Below are 17,278 nucleotides of genomic sequence, written 5' to 3' on the forward strand. Positions count from 1 at the left end.
AAGAGTGACTGCGGTGCATTAAGCCTAGGGAACCACCTTGTCCAGGCTTCCCAGCCTCTCTCATTTGTCCCAGCAGCAGGGAGAATACCATCACCACAGGTTCTCCTTACGACAAGGGTTACCAGAACAGCAATAAATTCAAGTACATTTATTAACCTGGAAAGACGTCCATGATTATATAAAGTGAAGAGAAGGTAACACAACCACATTAAATGTACACGTTGATTCTTAGATACATTTGAACTTCATAAATATTAACTACGAAAAAATGTATTTACGAGGCTTTAGGAAATAGCATATACCTAACAAAAAGAGTTAAAGAATGCATACAAAAATTATAACAAAGCCATCTGGTTAGTGGGATTACAGGTGATTTTTGTTTGTTTCCTATTTATTATCTTTTTTCTCTCTAATACTATGCATTGCTCAAATAACGGAATTATAAGTAAAAACCCCTTCATGTGTACAGCACTTCTAGCTCCTTCCCTACTCCCACAAGACAGTGAATTGACACCTGTAACCTCGATAAGCTCGAACAGAGCTGTTTGCAGTCTCCTCTTACAGACGGGAAAGTCCAAAGCTCAAAGGAATTATGTCACTTTCCCCAAGTCACACATCATGGTGTGTAGCCCAGACAAGACCTGAGTCTGGGGGTCCTGAAGGTCCCTTCCAAACCACACACTTGCTTTGTGCCATCTTCTTAGCCCACAGACGCCAGGGAAGTGCGGTCTGAGCAGAGCTAGCCCCCCGCCCTTACCTCGGCCAGCCGGGAGTGCTTGTGGACATTCTCGCCTTTTTGCACGCTGGGAGCCAGCTGCTGCAGGACGCCCCTGCTGCTCGTCAGAGCTCTGGTCAGCCGAGCAAACTTCCCCCAGCCTGGAACATGCAGAGGAGAGAAAAGACAGTTTCAACCCTGTCCTGAATGTCATGGACATTCACACCACCAGTTACTCTGTCGGAAGCCACACACACCCATTGTCCTCCTGGGCTCCCGTGAGTCACTCCGCATTCCTCCCAACCCAGACTTGCTGCTCAGAAAAGCGTCTAGACACACTCAAATTTGTGTAGCAATTTACTTTTCCCTGCACTTTCATTTTGTCCTAATCATAGCTTTGTGACATATGTAGGGCAGGTTTCAGTACTGTTTTACAAATGGGGAAACTGAGGCACAGGGTGCCTAGACAGTTACAAAGAGTCCAGAACTTTCCACTCTGGCCCAAAGCTTTCCGGCCAGATAATACCAGGTAGTCGAGATATTTCTCTGACTTTGGGACTGGGCTCGGGCTGCTCCCAACCCCCACACAGTCTGATCTAGTAGAGACTGAGCTGGTTCCAGGGGTGGCAAGGACAAGCTAGTTAAATGGCCATCCCATGCATTACAATCTCCAAAGCCAGGGGAATAAGAAATGAATCTAACCCCTGGGTAGATGGGGGGAAAGCATGGGCATATTTTAGTCTGCTCTGGGACAGGGGAAGGACCATTGGTGACAGGTTCCCCAAATAACAAGAATCCCAAAGAGCCCTAGTACTGAACTTGGATTTTTTTAAGGTCTGTTTCAGAGTTAGGCTCTCTTTCAGCTCAAAACAAAGCTGGAATTGAATTCTACAGAGCTTTTCAAGAACAGAAGGTATATTTTCAATCAGGTAAAACACAGCTGTGCATGCAAACGTCAGCAAGGGCTCTGCAACCCACCCCCACCCAACCCACCCCTCCACCACCATCACTATACCACCACCACAACCCATACTCTGAGACAAATGATAAGAAGGAGGTGGCAGGACAGATGACCCTGCGTGGCAGGGAGCTCAGTGTCCTGGTCCCATAAGCTGATCTAGCACAAGGGGTGAAAAGAAAGATCCTTCGACCTATGGGCATTTCCCCAGGCTCAGGCTAGCCTCCCGCTCTCTGGGCTAGCCCTGAAACCTTTCCAAGAATCTGGCTCTCAAAGGAGCTGGCTTTCCACTACCTGAGCGGAAGGCATGGGAAGATGAATGGGTGTTGGACGGGGAAGTGGACACACAGTGTAAAATTCTCCATCACACCTCTACCAGGACAGCACATAATGTGCAACCTAGCAGTCGGCTAAAAAGTACTCACTGGATCCTTTCTCCATTCTCAGTAAGGACAACCACGTCCCCCTTCCTTGACCATCACAACGGCTGCTGGCTTCAACAGGGGCAAGCCCCCCACTAGGTTGCTTTAGCCCACACAGCCCTGTATCCTCCCTCAGCCAGAAAAGAGGATGCTGGGATGAGATGAAACTCCAGTTGCTCCAAGGATAAGTAAGTCCGGGAATAGGAGAAAAGACAGACCTAGAGGCCCCTCCCCTTGGAAAGCATTGCCAAGTCGTTTTGAGTAGAAGCTACAGAGGATGGCTATCAGGGGTCTTGACCTCAGCGGGAAGGCTGTGAGGCCAGGCTGGCCCTAACCTGCAGAGTCACAGACTCTCTGAGAGGAGCTGGTGCCATACCCCAACGTACAAAAGAAAATAAAGGACACTGGGGACCAAGATGGACAGTCAGTGTGGACACTGCCTAAGCATCCTCAGGTCCTGCTCCCCTGATCTTTTCCCTGTCAGTGTAGAAATAACCAAAACTCTAGGTGGCTTCTTCAAGGAGCAGCCACTAAATCATCCCCTTTCTGTCATCCTAAGGGCAGATAGCTAAAATGTTAGTATGGAGGGGCCGAGGGGACCTGTGGCTTCTATCCACTGCCCAGATTCTTTCCTAAGAGTACCTTGCAAATATCGCACAGGAAGACACATGGAGAAGGGTCTGCAGTTGCAACAGCTTGCCAGAGTCCTCATCCCTGCACATTCTCAATCTTTGGCCTTTAAAAATCTCCTCTGGAGTGTTACATTCCTTTTGTGATCTGAATCTGGCTCAAGTTTACTATGTAGAAGTAAATACATGGGTCTTTAAAAATGAATTCACTCCTTTAGTGTGAGATTATTTGGTGGGGTAAGAGACAAAACAAGAGGGATGACTCATCCTCATCCTTTAGGGAACAATGTAGAGAGAAAATTCTGAGCCTTGCCATCTAATTCCTCTCTACCCATGTGCCAAAGCCTCCTAGCTCAAAGGGGAGAATAGGACAGAGAAAAATATCCTGCAGCCATTACCAATTATCCATAATAACAGAGAAGAAAGTGAAATAAGTCAATCAGAGAAAGACAATTATCATATGATCTCACTCATATGTGGAAGTTAAGAAACAAAACAGAGGATCACAGGGGAAGAGAGGAAAAAATAAAACAAGACAAAATCAGAGAGGGACACAAACCATAAGAGACTCTTAATCATAGGAAACAAACTGAGGGTTGCTGGAGGGGCGGGGGTGGGGGGATAGGGTAACTGGGAGATGGACATTAAGGAAGGCGCGTGATGTAATGAGCACTGGGTGTTATATAAGACTGATGAATCACTGACCTCTACCTCTGAAACTAGTAATACATTATATGTTAATTAACTGAATTTAAATTTTTAAAAAAAGTAAGACACACACACACACACACACACACCACCACCACCACCCCACCCCACATCCCCCCCTCAGAGCTGCTACCAATCAGCAAATCTAGCTTGACTTATATTTCCCAGCCCTCACCATCTGTGGACACCTTTTGTCAGAGAGCAAGGGAAGCAGTTAAAAGATGGACAGAAAAGAGAAGATGAGGAGGTCAGGGGCCTGGATCATTCATAACAAGGAGCTTGAGAACTGACAGACCAAATGAAAAAGGGGCCTCAGGGCAGCCCAATCACCTGCCGAAGGGGAGTTACTTCGTGTCCGATGCTGAAATAGTCCACAGCTGACTATCCCACGTGTTTACCCCTTTGTGGGTTGTCTGTGGGAAAATGTGCTGCACCAGCTGGCTTCTCCTGTCACTACTGGATGCACTTAGCCCAGGCCCAAGCCCCAGAGGGAGGCACTGCGTGATCAAGGAACACAATGTCATTTTAAAGACAATTTGAGCACAACTGACTAAAACAAAGGACGAATCTGATGGTGGGAAACATCTCGTGCTGCTATGCCAAAGAGCGATTATCCGGGCATTTCTGGGGTTTTGCTTAATCCACCCTCCCCTTCCCACTCAAAAGTGAATTCTAAACAAGCCTGGGTCACCAAGGCTCTTACGACTCCTACTGCTGACTGAGGTATGGTACTGAAAACCCAGCTGGAACCTGCCAGAAGCTCCCAATGTGAGAGCACATCCAAAAAGAAATGTCAAGTCAGGAAAACAATCCAGCCACATGGCAACGTATCTTCCTACATTGGACCCTTGTTTATAGACTTACAACTAGCAAGGCCTGGACTACTATCATGCTCTTCCATCACAAACGGACTAATATAAAATTTGACCTTGTCCTGAGAGGGAGACAAACCGTAAGAGACTCTTAATCTCAGGAAACAAACTGAGGGTTGCTGGAGTGGAGGGGGGTGGGAGGGATGGGTGGCTGGGTGACGGACGCTGGAGAGGGTATGTGCTATGGGGAGTGCTGTGAATTGTGTAAGACTGATGAATCACAGACCTGTACCCCTGAAACAAAGAATACATTATATGTTAATAAAAAAATAAAAAATCAATTTGACTTTGTCCTAAATAGAGTAGCAACTCAAAGGAGGCCAGGGGCATAGTGACATAAGAAGAGGGAGGGTCCAAACATATCTGTTGTGGCATTGGAAATGGACAGGCTTATGACGTCATGTCATGGAGAAGGCATTAAGGGTGATCACTAGCAGCATTCCTACAGGGAACACTGAAGTGTGCATGTGTGCATGTGAGTGTGCGTGCGTGTCTACACACCAAAACTCTCATCAGCAAGGAAATGCATCACCGAGTCAGGTTAATTGAAGTAGAGCATTTTCTTTCCTGGAAAATAAGCCGAGGCAAATCTCACGGCATCACTTTGATTGATCTCCTCTTTCGCATTTCATGAGAGCCAAATGCAGAGAGCTAGGTGGCGTGTGAGGAGCGCTCTCTGTTGAGTATGCCTTTCCTACTAAACAATACTTGCATGTCACCCAAAAATGTTCCAGCAGTGGTGAGAGGCAAACAGTCTGACTCAACCAACATTCTGACTCTTTACATTTTGAAGACAAAACTTACAAATGTCAAAATATGTGACTGCCTTTAATATTTTATGAGTTTATTCAGTTAAAAACGCAAATGGCCTTTCTAGAGGGTAGCAGGATGACACTTAATCATGAGTGAGTTTATCACCGTGGAATCACTATTTGCCCTCAGAAATCCTCAAGTCAGAAACCAGAAATCAGGGACTCACGAACCTGCAGGAAAAAGAGGAGACTGCAGGAGTCTGAGGCGCTGGTTGAGAAACTTTACATCTGCTGCTGTCTTGAAACCAAAAGGCGGGCTGTACTTGATTTACTGGGTTATCAGATAGTTAAAAAAATATATATATATGATGCACTGGTATACACAGCGTTGTGCTCTGAACTTTATAAATGTGAGCCTCCAAATGTGCTAGAGGACACAGCCCAGGAGAGCATCCACAGAATGCTTTATATTTCCTCCTATAAGGCACATGTAACAATCACAATTTTGTCACATCAAGAATTATACTCCCCAATTTGACTTCTCCCTGGACTCCACTCACATCTCTCTGCTGCATCTCAGGAAATGGCAAGGAGCAGAGTTCTCAGAGAGAGAGATGGAAAAATCAACCACAGAGCCAAGAAGCACTGCAACTAAGAAGAGCTATGGCCTCTTGGTTACCTTGCATGCACGCTACGGAAGAGGGCGCGTGACACCCCCGAACCCCAAACCTCTGGGGATAACATGCCATCTTTTGTGCATCTGATTAGCTTGACCTCTTCAAGAGGACTGTTGTTCTAGAAATCCTGAGCCCTCTCCTTCCTTGGCCCCCAGTGTTATTCAAAGAATACATGCACATGATATAGCTGAAGTGAGCACCATAATCCGTGGTCACAAGCTGATTAAATGACCCATATGGATATGTTACTTAAGACCCTGGCCTCATTAATACCGCGTTTCCAACAAATTCACAAGCCACAGACTTAATCAACCACAGAGGTAGAGATGTGTTAAAATCTACTTTAACAATCTCGAAATGCAAGAACTCAGTCAAATCCAACAAAGTTTACATACAAATAAGATGCAGGTGGTCAGGGACTGCCTCATTTGGGTGACTGACATCTGTCATGGGGACACTGGAAAAGATTCTGCTGATACCAGAGGGGCCAACTCCCTTCTTCTAGTCTAATCATTACTGGAAAGGGTTACTCTAAAAAGGTATAAAATGGATTCAAAATGCTTTCCTAAATAAAGCTTTTTTTCCCTCCCCTTCTCCCCCTTAATACATTCCAGAATGATACAATGCTTTACCCAACACAAATTAAAGTTTAAATCTTGATCTTTGTGCAGAGATTGCCTTGGCAACCTCAAATTCTCTGGAATGGGAGTCACACCACAGGATAAAGAAAACCGCATAAATGTATTAGTACAAATCAGAATTACAAACCTTTACATGAATCATCCTCAATCGGCTGTTTGAAAGCTGTTATATCACTGAAAGTGCAAAGAAATAAAACCACTTTATCCTGTTCATTTCGAATTGGAGCAATTTTCACAAAGAACCACACAGGTGTCCCTGCAAGAAATATCAAAAGGTTGGTCAGCAATTTGCATTCTCATGTGAGGGGTGCTGGAATAAAAACTTGGGAATGAACAGGTACAAATATTAATTCATTTTTAAATGGTTTCATTCCTTTAGGTGCTGGGATATCATACCATGAATTCCTCTTCTTGCTGGGATAAAAAACTTTCACAGTGACTATTTGGCAGGGATTTTCTTCGGTTCAAATATTTTGTAAGTGTATATCTCTTAACCCTTGCAAAATGACTGGAAAATGGGTTGAAAATCCCTCCTAATCTTATGGAAGTTACTAAGGTACAGAAACCTAAATACTCACCCTAGTGACCATGCAGTAGACAAGTAAAGAGTAGGGACGAGGATGGGCATTGCCAACCATGGCCAGCAAACCACTGCAAACTCAAAATTTCCATTGCTAAAGGGCCCCAGTGTCAAAACCCAGTTTGGGCATCCATCAATTTGACTCACATGCTCAATCAACCATGGGCCAGAAACTGTATTTCTAAGTCTCTCTCCCCAAATTAAAAACCCAAAAGGTCCAAAGCAATGGGGCAGATGACAACGTGCTGAAAAAGGAAGAGACCCATCACAATCATTCTCCCAGCAAAGCCTCCCTCAAAAAAGAAGGTTTCCAGGGGGCTTTGGGCTGTGTTTACATTAGTGCTTTAGGAAGCTCAACCCCTGTGTTTCAACTTCCGATCCTTATTCCTGAGCGAAAACAGGGAATACAGGAGCTCTTCCAAAGCACTGCTCTAATTCACACAACAAGAAGGTGGGCAGGACTCATCTGACTAACTTTTCCAAGAGGGCACCCACTCAGGTATCTATGGCTAAGTATCTATACAAAGTCAGTGTCTGGCTTCCAAAAAAGAATGAGGGAAAACAAGTGTTTTCTACCTATAGAAGACATCCTAACAAGCCACACCAATCAACTCTGTGATGCAAAATTAAATGAGACACAAAGACATGGTAAGTTCTTCTCCATCTAGTTCTCACATCCCAGGTCCTTAAACAGCACCTGGGATATAAGGACTTAACTATTTGCTGAATTTTGCAGAACTGGGATAATACTTTACATGCTATTTTATTTTATTTTATTTTATTTTTAAAGACTTTATTTATTTATTTGACAGTGAGAGAGAGAGAGAGAAAGAGCGCACAAGCAGGGGGAGTGGGAGAGGGAGAAGCAGGCTCCCTGATGAGCAGGGAGCCCGATGTGGGGCTCGATCCCAGGACCCCGGGACCATGACCTGAGCCAAAGGCAGACGCTTAACTGACTGAACCACCCAGGTGCCCCTTACATGCTGTTTTATAACCATTTTCAAGTTAAAATACAGTAAGTAGTTCTCCATGTTAAGAATTAGAGAAGCTTCCTGGGGCGCCTGGGTGGCTCAGTCGGTTAAGCGTCTGCCTTCGGCTCAGGTCATGATCCCAGAGCCCTGGGATCAAGCCCCGAGTCAGGATCCCTGCTCAGCAGGGAGCCTGCTTCTCCCTCTTTCTCTGCCACTCCCCGTTTGTGTGCGCTCTCTCTCTCTTTCTGTGCGTCAAATAAATAAATAAAATCTTAAAAAAAAAAAAAAAGAATTAGAGAAGCCACCTATATACCAGGTACTGTGTTCAGCATTTTACATGTATTATTTTATCTCAAGATAGCAAGCAAACAACTCATTGAATCTTGGGAGATGTAAATAAATCCCCAAGGGGTACCTCTAGGTCTCTCTGCAGGGAATCACAGCAAACTCCATACTATACTACAACATGGACAGACAGACATCTGTGATTGACCTTAGGATTAACCAATCCAACTTAACAATAACCAGCTTACATATCTGGCTATACCACTCATTCATATAGAAGCATAAATAACCATAAAATATACAGTCAAGCAGGCAGCAAATAGATCAGACGGGAATATATTCTGCTTAAATCTTCATTATCTATACATTCATCCATAGCTAACTTTAATCCTCTGCCGATTTTCCTGTTCCGTAATTTTCAGCTGCCAGTTTCTGGGTGCTCTTAGAAGACAAACAGGTTATAATGTCACCTGAAGAAAAACATGTTTTGAAAGAAAAATCCACCATACAAAAATCACACATAGCATTCTAAAATCAAGAAGAATATGGCCTTTGAATCACCTACTGTTTTTGAAAGGTCTGTGTTACTACCCCTCCCAGGTCGCTGCTCAGAACCTGTGGGATTTAAAACCATTTTCAATTAAGCAACAGAAAACTCAAAATAAAGCATCACACCAATTGAGCCTACGTACCCACAGTCTTCCCTTATATCCTAGCTGGTGAGACAAAAAGCAAACAAATCAAAAAAACATTTTCTTTCTGCTCTCAAAAAAAAAAAATTACTTAAGCAATTTTTTTTCAGATGGTAAACCAGAAAACACTGCTAATTTATCAAACCAGTAAGGAATGAGAGGAGATGCCCCCCACTCATGAGGGCTAATCCCAAGAGCCCCTGGAACCGTAACCTTCCCAGCTGCCACCTACGGGCCATCCACTGCGCTCTATCAGCTGGGGCCCATGCCTGTGAAATTTTCGAGTTGGGACTGTGTCATCTAATCTTGATATTCCATTTATGACTCCTGGGATTGAGGATGTACCCCACACCTCCCAGATCACGAGAGCCTACTGGTGGGAGGCCTTTTTCATTTTACTACAGTTCAAGCTCATCTTGAATTCTGCCCCCACCCCCCCATTTCTACAGGTCAATCTGTTTAAAGCTGTGTGCTTCTCTCCACCAAACTGAGCCCAGTGCTTCCTCTAGAAACATTCCCTGATTAAACACATGCTATTCCGGTAATTTCTTTTCAGGAAATACATATGAATCTGATACCAAAAATTCATATAGTCAGGATGCATGGCCTTAGAGCATGTCTCCAGCTCATCAGTTGGGCTTATTGAGGGAGGGAACCTCATACTCCCTGATCTGGTGTTTCCGGGTGGAGAAACAGATCTCAAAGGAACTCTCAGGTCTTTTCCCTGGGTTGGTCATTCAGGGGTTAAGAACTGGACATGTGTAGCTCAACCACTTCTCTTCATCTGCTTTCTTAGAGATGAATCCGCACACCCACACCCTGCTCTGCTTCACCATTCTATAGGTGTTAGGGGAGAAGACAAAAGGGCAGGGGAATGACCAATAGGAGGAGAAGCCTGCGGTTCTCCAGGGCTACCTGTGCTGGGTGGAGAAGTCTGTCTGATTCTAGGATTCACTTTTAGAAACTTACTTGCACTTTTAGAAAGTTACTTGACCACATACATAAAGTACATTCTCTAGGATCAGCTTTGCTAGTCAAGAAGGGGAAATTTTAACCTCCATTTGCCTGAAGACTGAATCTCTCTCAATTGCTTCTGATCACAGGCAAGGAAAGAAAGTGCTAAGTGATGTTTCCCTTCCAACCGTAACAGTGGCGGGCTCTTTCCTTAAATAGACCACAATTCACTCTGGGGCAAGAGATCTGAGGTTTCTCTGTCTCATCACCCTGCAGCCCTGTGTAGTGCAATGTTATACATAGGGTCACATGAGGCTATTACATCGCTCAACTCCAGGAGGCGCCATCCTGGAATTGGGAAACTCAACGCCCTTGGTGGGGCAGCTACTCTAGGGATACCTGCTGAGTTCCAAAGAAGTAAATCCTACTTCCAGTGTCTTCAGAGTCACTCAGACCTGTCTCTCTCCCAAATTAGCATTCCTTACACACTCTAGGAAAGCAAGCAGAATGGGCTTAAATTTTCATTTCTGCAATTCTTTCAAAGGAGAACATGAATCCCACCTAGGTGGCACAGACTAGTAATTTCAACCTTTTACTCTCAAGAGCAAAGCAATTTTAACTAGTGAAACATTACTCAAAGTCTCAATATATGAAACATGTCCTTCAAGTGAACGCAGGCTGCCCAGCGCCTGGAGCCCCACTCACTCAGCTTCTCTTCCACCCCTCTCGATGCCCCCAAGGATAGTCAGGAGCCCTTTGGCTCCATTTAGATATAGACCTGCCCAGAGGCAGAGGTCAGGGCAGGTGGCCTCCAGGGATCTCCCCGAGAGAGCCCAGATTCTGGACTACAATTCATTCCAACAAGATAACAAGAGGCATTGCAAGCACAAATATTCACACCTACAGACACAAAATCAGGAAGACGGGGTTGAAATTCTGCCTCTGCACCCAAGTGCCTACAGTGGGCAAATTGAGAAAAGCAAGTATTTGATGTCCTGTTTCTGCAAAAAGGACAAAGGGTGAATGATAAATAAAGGAAGATCAATGCACAAATCCAGGAAAAACATAGCAAAGGCTTATGGCAAAGGCAGGTGCTGCTGGGAGAGCCTGTCTTTCCTGGCTGAGGGTGCCAGTGGAGGGGCAGCTCCGGGTCAGGCCCCTCCTCCTGCTCACTCTGTGATCTGTGATTCTCATCCCTTACTAGCTACCTCGGGTCATGTAGTAATGAACCTGACAACTTGACATGGCCATCGGGTTTCTCAACCCCAGCAGTCAGATAACAAAAAAGCAAGGCTCGGCTATACAAGAGATTTTTTTGGCCTCCGTTAGGCTTCTTCCTACCCTGGTACTCTCCGTACCCAGGCAGCCAGGTATCCAAGCCATATTCAACAGCAATGGAATTGAACTCCAATCACTGGCTCATGGGAATGGCTGCAACGTGTTGGGCCATTCAGATGACAGGTCCAGAAACTAGACTAGGGAATGGCAGCCTCCCCTAGGAAACTGACCAGTTGGTCTCAGGGCACCTTCACTGAGACAAATGACAAGTCCAGAGAGTCTGAGAGAACAACAGTGAGAAGCAGTGGCCATTGGCCATTAGAACATCTGACTGGGAACCCCAAGTCCCGGGTGTGAGCCCTATATCTCTTAGCTTACCATAAGCCTTGGCCATGTCACCTCCATCTCTTAGAATCAGCTTCCTCATTTGCAAAATGGGGATAATAAACCTACTTTAGATTCAGTAAAAATATATAGATGTCTGATACATTCCTCCCTTCCTTTTAAATTTCTCCCCTGTAAGATTGAAATGTTCGATCTTACCTCATAGGGGTGTTTGGATGACTTAAAAGAGAATGTATGTCAAGGTGTTTAATGAAACTCCAGAGCTGCTTCTACCTGTTCTGAGGAAGAGCACCAGTCTCAGACATGGGGGGGAAGCTAGAAAAATCAATGCTTAAGCTTCAACTTAATTAAAATGTGATGGAAGACCAAAACGAAACACAAAACCTAAAGAAATGGAGAGAGCTACATTGTTTGCAGATGAGAAGATTCAATTTTGTAACATGTCAAACCTCCCCATTTAATATATAAATTTAATGCAATTTAAATCAGAATCTCAATTGTTCTTTTTTGTTTGTTTTTCTCAGTTTGATGAATTGAAATTCAATTCAAGTAGAAAAATAGAGGTAGAAGAACAGCCAAGAAATCTTTGAAAATTTTTGAAAGAAAAATAATAACAAGGACTATCTCCCACAGTTGACCCTTGAACAAAACACCTTTGAGTGGCGCATGTCCACTTATACATGGATTTTTTTTTTCCTTTTAGAAAGATAATTTTATTTGGAATGAAAATACAGAGCCTGTCCCTCCCACTTCCTCCAGGGAACATGGATTTTTTTCAATAAATACAGTACTGTAAATGTATTTTCTCTTCCTTATGATATTCCTTGTAACATTTTCTTTCCTCTAGCTTTCTTTAAGAATAAGGTGTATAATACATATAACATCCAAAATATGTGCTAACTATTTATGTTATTGGTAAGGTTTCCAGTCAATGGTAGGCTATGAGTCGTTACATTTTGGGGGAGTCGAAAGTTATACCTAGACTTTCAACTGCAAGGGTGGGGGGCTGACACCTTAACCTTGCCTTGTTCAAAGGTCAGCTGTCCAATAACTAAGAGCCATTGGCACCAGCCCTAAAACAAGCAACAATGAAAACAACAACATCATTTATTAAGTGCTTACAGTGGGGTCCAGTCCTGACACATTATGGCCAACTTCTTACAGCAACTCTGCAAGATGGAGTTGCGACTGCATTATCCCCCATTTTAAATATGGGAAACCCCAGTAGGAGAGCATTTTAACCGAACTCACATAGCTAATAAGTTACAAAAGACTCCTGGAAAAGGAGAGGAGAGAAACAAGCTCATGAATGTGTGAGAATCTAGCATCTAAAAAAAGGACCTTTCAAATTAGAAGGGGAGAGCTAGATTCTTTCATACATTGTACTGAGACAACTAAATAAGCAATGTGGAAAATAAATTCCAAATGGTTTAATGTTTTAATTTATTATTTATTTATTTATTTATTTTTAAGATTTTATTTATTTGACAGAGAGAGACACAGGAAGACAGGGAACACAAGCAGGGGGAGTGGGAGAGGGAGAAACAGGCTTCCCGCCGAGCAGGGAGCCCGATGTGGGACTCGATCCCTCCATCCCAGGATCCCAGGATCATGACCTGAGCCGAAGGCAGACGCTTAACGACTGGCCACCCAGACGCCCCTGACTTTATAAATGGTATTTAAAAAGTCTAATTAAAAAGAAAGACGTTTTAAATAAAAATATTTTTCAACACAGACTCAATATCCCTTACATATAAATAGCTCCTAGCACTGAATAAGTAAAAGACAATCCTTTAGGAAAATGGGCAAAATATGTTGGTTTTCCTATGAGATTCATCTCCACAACTAGACTGTAACCTCCTCAAAGGCAGAGTCCGTTTCTTATATCTGGATCTCTTTGGCTCAAACTCATAGGCCTACGGTAGGTAATTAATAAGTATCTGGCTGGCAGCTTTTCCTTGCTGGATTGGCACAACTTTTCCTGAGCTTCTCTGATGTAGAAGCTGATCCAGAGGTCCCAAACAGGAGGCTGCCCGCCATGCCACAAACTGTGGAGTCAGTCACATGCCGTGGAGTGTTACCCAGAGAGTGTCCTGCTTTCACTCAGAGCTGATACTTCATGATTTTCTTGTTTGAAAAATGGAAAAACTAACTGACTAGCACAAGAATGACCACCTAAATATTTACTGAATGAGTCCAATAACGATGACTGTTACTGATGTATGAAAATTATCTAACTTACGGAGAATGAGTTAAGAAATGATAGGAAACACATAGCACCGGGGCGCCTGGGTGGCTCAGTCGTTAAGCGTCTGCCTTTGGCTCAGGTCATGGTCCCGGGGTCCTGGGATCGAGCCCCACATCGGGCTCCCTGCTCCGCGGGAGGCCTGCTTCTCCCTCTCCCATTCCCCCCGCTTGTGTTCCCTCTCTCGCTGTGTCTCTTTCTGTCAGATAAATAAATAAAATCTTTAAAAAAAAAAAAAAAGGAAACACATAGCACTACTAAAATGCCCAGTTTATTCATCAGACTGTCCTACAGAAAGAAACCTTTCAAATCATCCCTCCTTCAAGATACATAATAGTATACCACACACTCATTCCAAAGCACACCAGGAAGCCTTCTGCTAATTACTCCCAACTCCCCAAAACTGGGACAAACATTAATTCTTATCAAGAGAAGATTCTTTCTATAAAGTTGTCCTTGCACATACTACTAAAGAATGGGAGAGGGGAAAAGCCAATTTATTAAGAGTTTATGAAAAAAAAATCGATAAGAAAATCACCAGAATTAAATAGAAGATATGAGCAAAGAATCTGAACAATTAACATAAAAAGGATAATTTTAAACGGATAGTAAATAGGAAAAAGTACTTCAGTCTCACTAGCATTAAAAACACTCATTAAACAACAAAAAAAGTTTAATTGGAGGCAATTTGATCGTTTGAAAGTTCTACTGTTCAGTGCTGGTGTAGTGCAATCAGTCAGACGCTAGAAACCTGCAAGTGAACTTGGGAATGGGTTCAATTCTGAAACACTGGCAAAACATCTCAGGAACCTCAGTTCACATTCTCTGACATGGTAATTCTCAACTTCTAGGAAATATTTCAGAATGCCAATAAATATTTTTACATGAAGATACTCCCCTCATAAATATCCAACAGTGGAGGAAGTACTAATGAATTCTTTCTAAATTATAGTTATGGGGAATTTTAATGAGGAGGATATTTTTATGATAGAAGATTAAATATATGTATGACTTCAAGTTGCATACACATCAAAATCTCAATTATGTAACATGTGCAAGGCAAAACCTAAAAGGAAACACACCAAAAAGTTTATAGCAGAGTAAAATTGCTGAGTCTTTGGGGTGATTGTTTTCCTTCCCATGTTCATGTATTCTCCATAGTAAAATAATTCAATTTAGAAATCCGAGAAAAAGGGCGCCTGGGTGGCTCAGTTGGTTAAGCGACTGCCTTCAGCTCAGGTCATGATCCTAGAGTCCCGGGATCGAGTCCCACATCGGGCTCCCTGCTCAGCGGGGGGTCTGCTTCTCCCTCTGACCCTCTTCCCTCTCATGCTCTCTGTCTCTCATTCTCTCTCTCAAATAAATAAATAAAATCTTAAAAAAAAAAAAAAAGAAATCCGAGAAAAAAATAAAAATTCTTTTAGATGATGACATTTCACATTTTAAAATCTCAACAGGAGTGCCTTTGCCCCATGGGACTCTATACACCTTCAAAATGCTGAACATTTCAGTCTATTGAACTAGATGTTTTGAAAGTAGCAGCAAACTCTGCCTCCTCCCTCCCTCTTCCCGCCCACGTCTGCGCAGTCTGCTCCTCGGGGGCATCACCAGCCACCTGGGCCCCACACCGCTCCCACTTCGGCCCTGAGGCCCTCGCTCTGAACCACACGCTTCTCTTGCACTCATCTGTTTCTTGGTAACTGCCAAGTTCCTTCCAAAGTCACTCAACAAACATTCACCAAGCACCTGTGTGACGCTGGGCTCTGTGCTAGATACTTGGCATGTTTTCCTTCAGTCCAGACAAGGAGCTCCTGACGGGAAACACGATGCTTCCTGCTTCCTGGGCACTGCCTGGGGCTCGGCAGACTGAGGGGAGAGCCAGTCAGTGGGCACCACTGACAAAGTCCCCATACTCAGTCCTCCCGGTCCTGGAGGAGACATCCCTGGACATCTCTCCTTCTCAACTGCCTCTGCCCCCTTCCTCCCAGCAGGCCGAAACCATCTTGTCAGCAGGTCATTCCTAAGTGGGCCCCTGACCTCCAGTCTCCTAGGCTTTGTTCCATCTCCTCACTCTACTGGAGCCATCTTTCTAAAATGTAAATCTGATTATATACTTAACACCCCTCACCCCCGCCCTCTTTCCCGAACACTGCTTTTTTTTCTTTTTTAAGATTCTATTTATTTTACGAGAGAGCCAGAGACAGCACGAGCGGGGGGGGGGAGGTAGAGGGAGCGAGAGAAGGACAAGCAGACTCCCCACTGAGCAGGGAGCCCGATGCGGGACTCGATCCCAGGACCCTGAGGTCATGACCTGAGCCGAAGGCAGAAGCTTAATGGACTGAGCCACCCAGGCGCCCCCCAAACAATGTTAAGACAAATTCTAAACTCTTTAATGTGGCTGCATTACTGGCCCTTCCTAATCTCTCCAGCCTCAATGGTCACCCCTTATTGATTTACATATTTATGGAATTACTCCATGAGTTTGGGGGAGAATTTGCTATGTGTCAGGCATGCTGGGTGCAAGGGATCCAGCCGTGAAGGAGACACACCCTGTAGACACCAAGTCAGTCTTCACCATAGCTGCTTTCTGTCCTTGCTGCTCAATGTGGTACACGCACCCGAAGTGCTGCTATCACCTGGGGGCAGAAGCTCGGACCCTTCCCCAGACCTACAGAAGAGGACGAGTACTGCAATTGGCAGGTAATCTCCCATGCATGTCAAAGTCTGAGAAGCCCTGCTTTGGGTCTCTTGAAACTTCAGTGCATTTCATCAGCCTGGGCTATTCTTTGCCCTTCCTCTGCCTAACTCCCACCATCTTCAGTTTCTGCAGAGATCTCCTGTCTGGGAGCATCTGGGTGGCTCAGTCGTTAAGCGTCTGCCTTCGGCTCAGCTCATGATCCCAGGGCCCTGTGATCGAGCCCTGCATCGGGCTCCCCGCTCCGCGGGAAGCCTGCTTCTCCCTCTGCCACTGCCCCTGCTTGTGTTCCCTCTCTCACTATCTCTCTGTCAAGTAAATAAATAAAATCTTAAAAAAAAAAAAAAAAAAAACTGCATTTTTCAAGAGAGAATGAATCTGTTTTAGCCCCTTTCCATTCTTTGCTGGGTGCCCAGTTAAATTTAATGTTTGATATGGAACTATGGAAACAAAATTTTGGTCCTATCCCATACTTTCTTCCAATTACAAAATCATGAAAATCACAAAACTTACAAGAACACATTATTTCCTTTGAAATTTCTCACCCACAAAAGTTGAGCGTGTTTTACTTTCTACTGAATTAAGATCAGGCCTAACAGATAAACTTACACAAATGTCAACATCATTATTGTAACATTAAAAATATTATCCTTGGGGCGCCTGGGTGGCTCAGTCCTTAAGCGTCTGCCTTTGGCTCAGGTCATGATCCCAGGGTCCTGGGATCGAGTCCCACATCGGGCTCCCTGCTCGGCAGGAAGCCTGCTTCTCCCTCTCCCTCTCCCCCTGCTTGTGTTCCCTCTCTCGCTGTCTCTCTCTCTGTCAAATAAATAAATAAAAGCTTTAAAAAAATTTTTTTGGG

At 44.2% G+C, this 17,278-nt stretch overlaps 1 protein-coding gene across 1 annotated transcript in view; it reads right to left on the reverse strand.

Annotated features, from left to right (window-relative positions):
* KCNH1 (potassium voltage-gated channel subfamily H member 1) overlaps positions 1–17,278 on the reverse strand; it is a 364,126-nt gene that overhangs the window by 312,626 nt on the left and 34,222 nt on the right. The window contains exons 4-5 of the mRNA XM_035010480.1: positions 6,502–6,630; positions 758–876 (exon numbers count right to left, since the gene is read on the reverse strand). Coding sequence (XP_034866371.1) covers positions 758–876; positions 6,502–6,630 — 248 coding nt within the window. The remainder of the gene's footprint in view (positions 1–757; positions 877–6,501; positions 6,631–17,278) is intronic.

This window comes from Mirounga leonina, unplaced genomic scaffold (assembly GCF_011800145.1).
Source record: "Mirounga leonina isolate KUSES-001 unplaced genomic scaffold, KU_Mleo_1.0 Mir_154, whole genome shotgun sequence".
Taxonomy (NCBI): Eukaryota; Metazoa; Chordata; class Mammalia; order Carnivora; family Phocidae; genus Mirounga; species Mirounga leonina.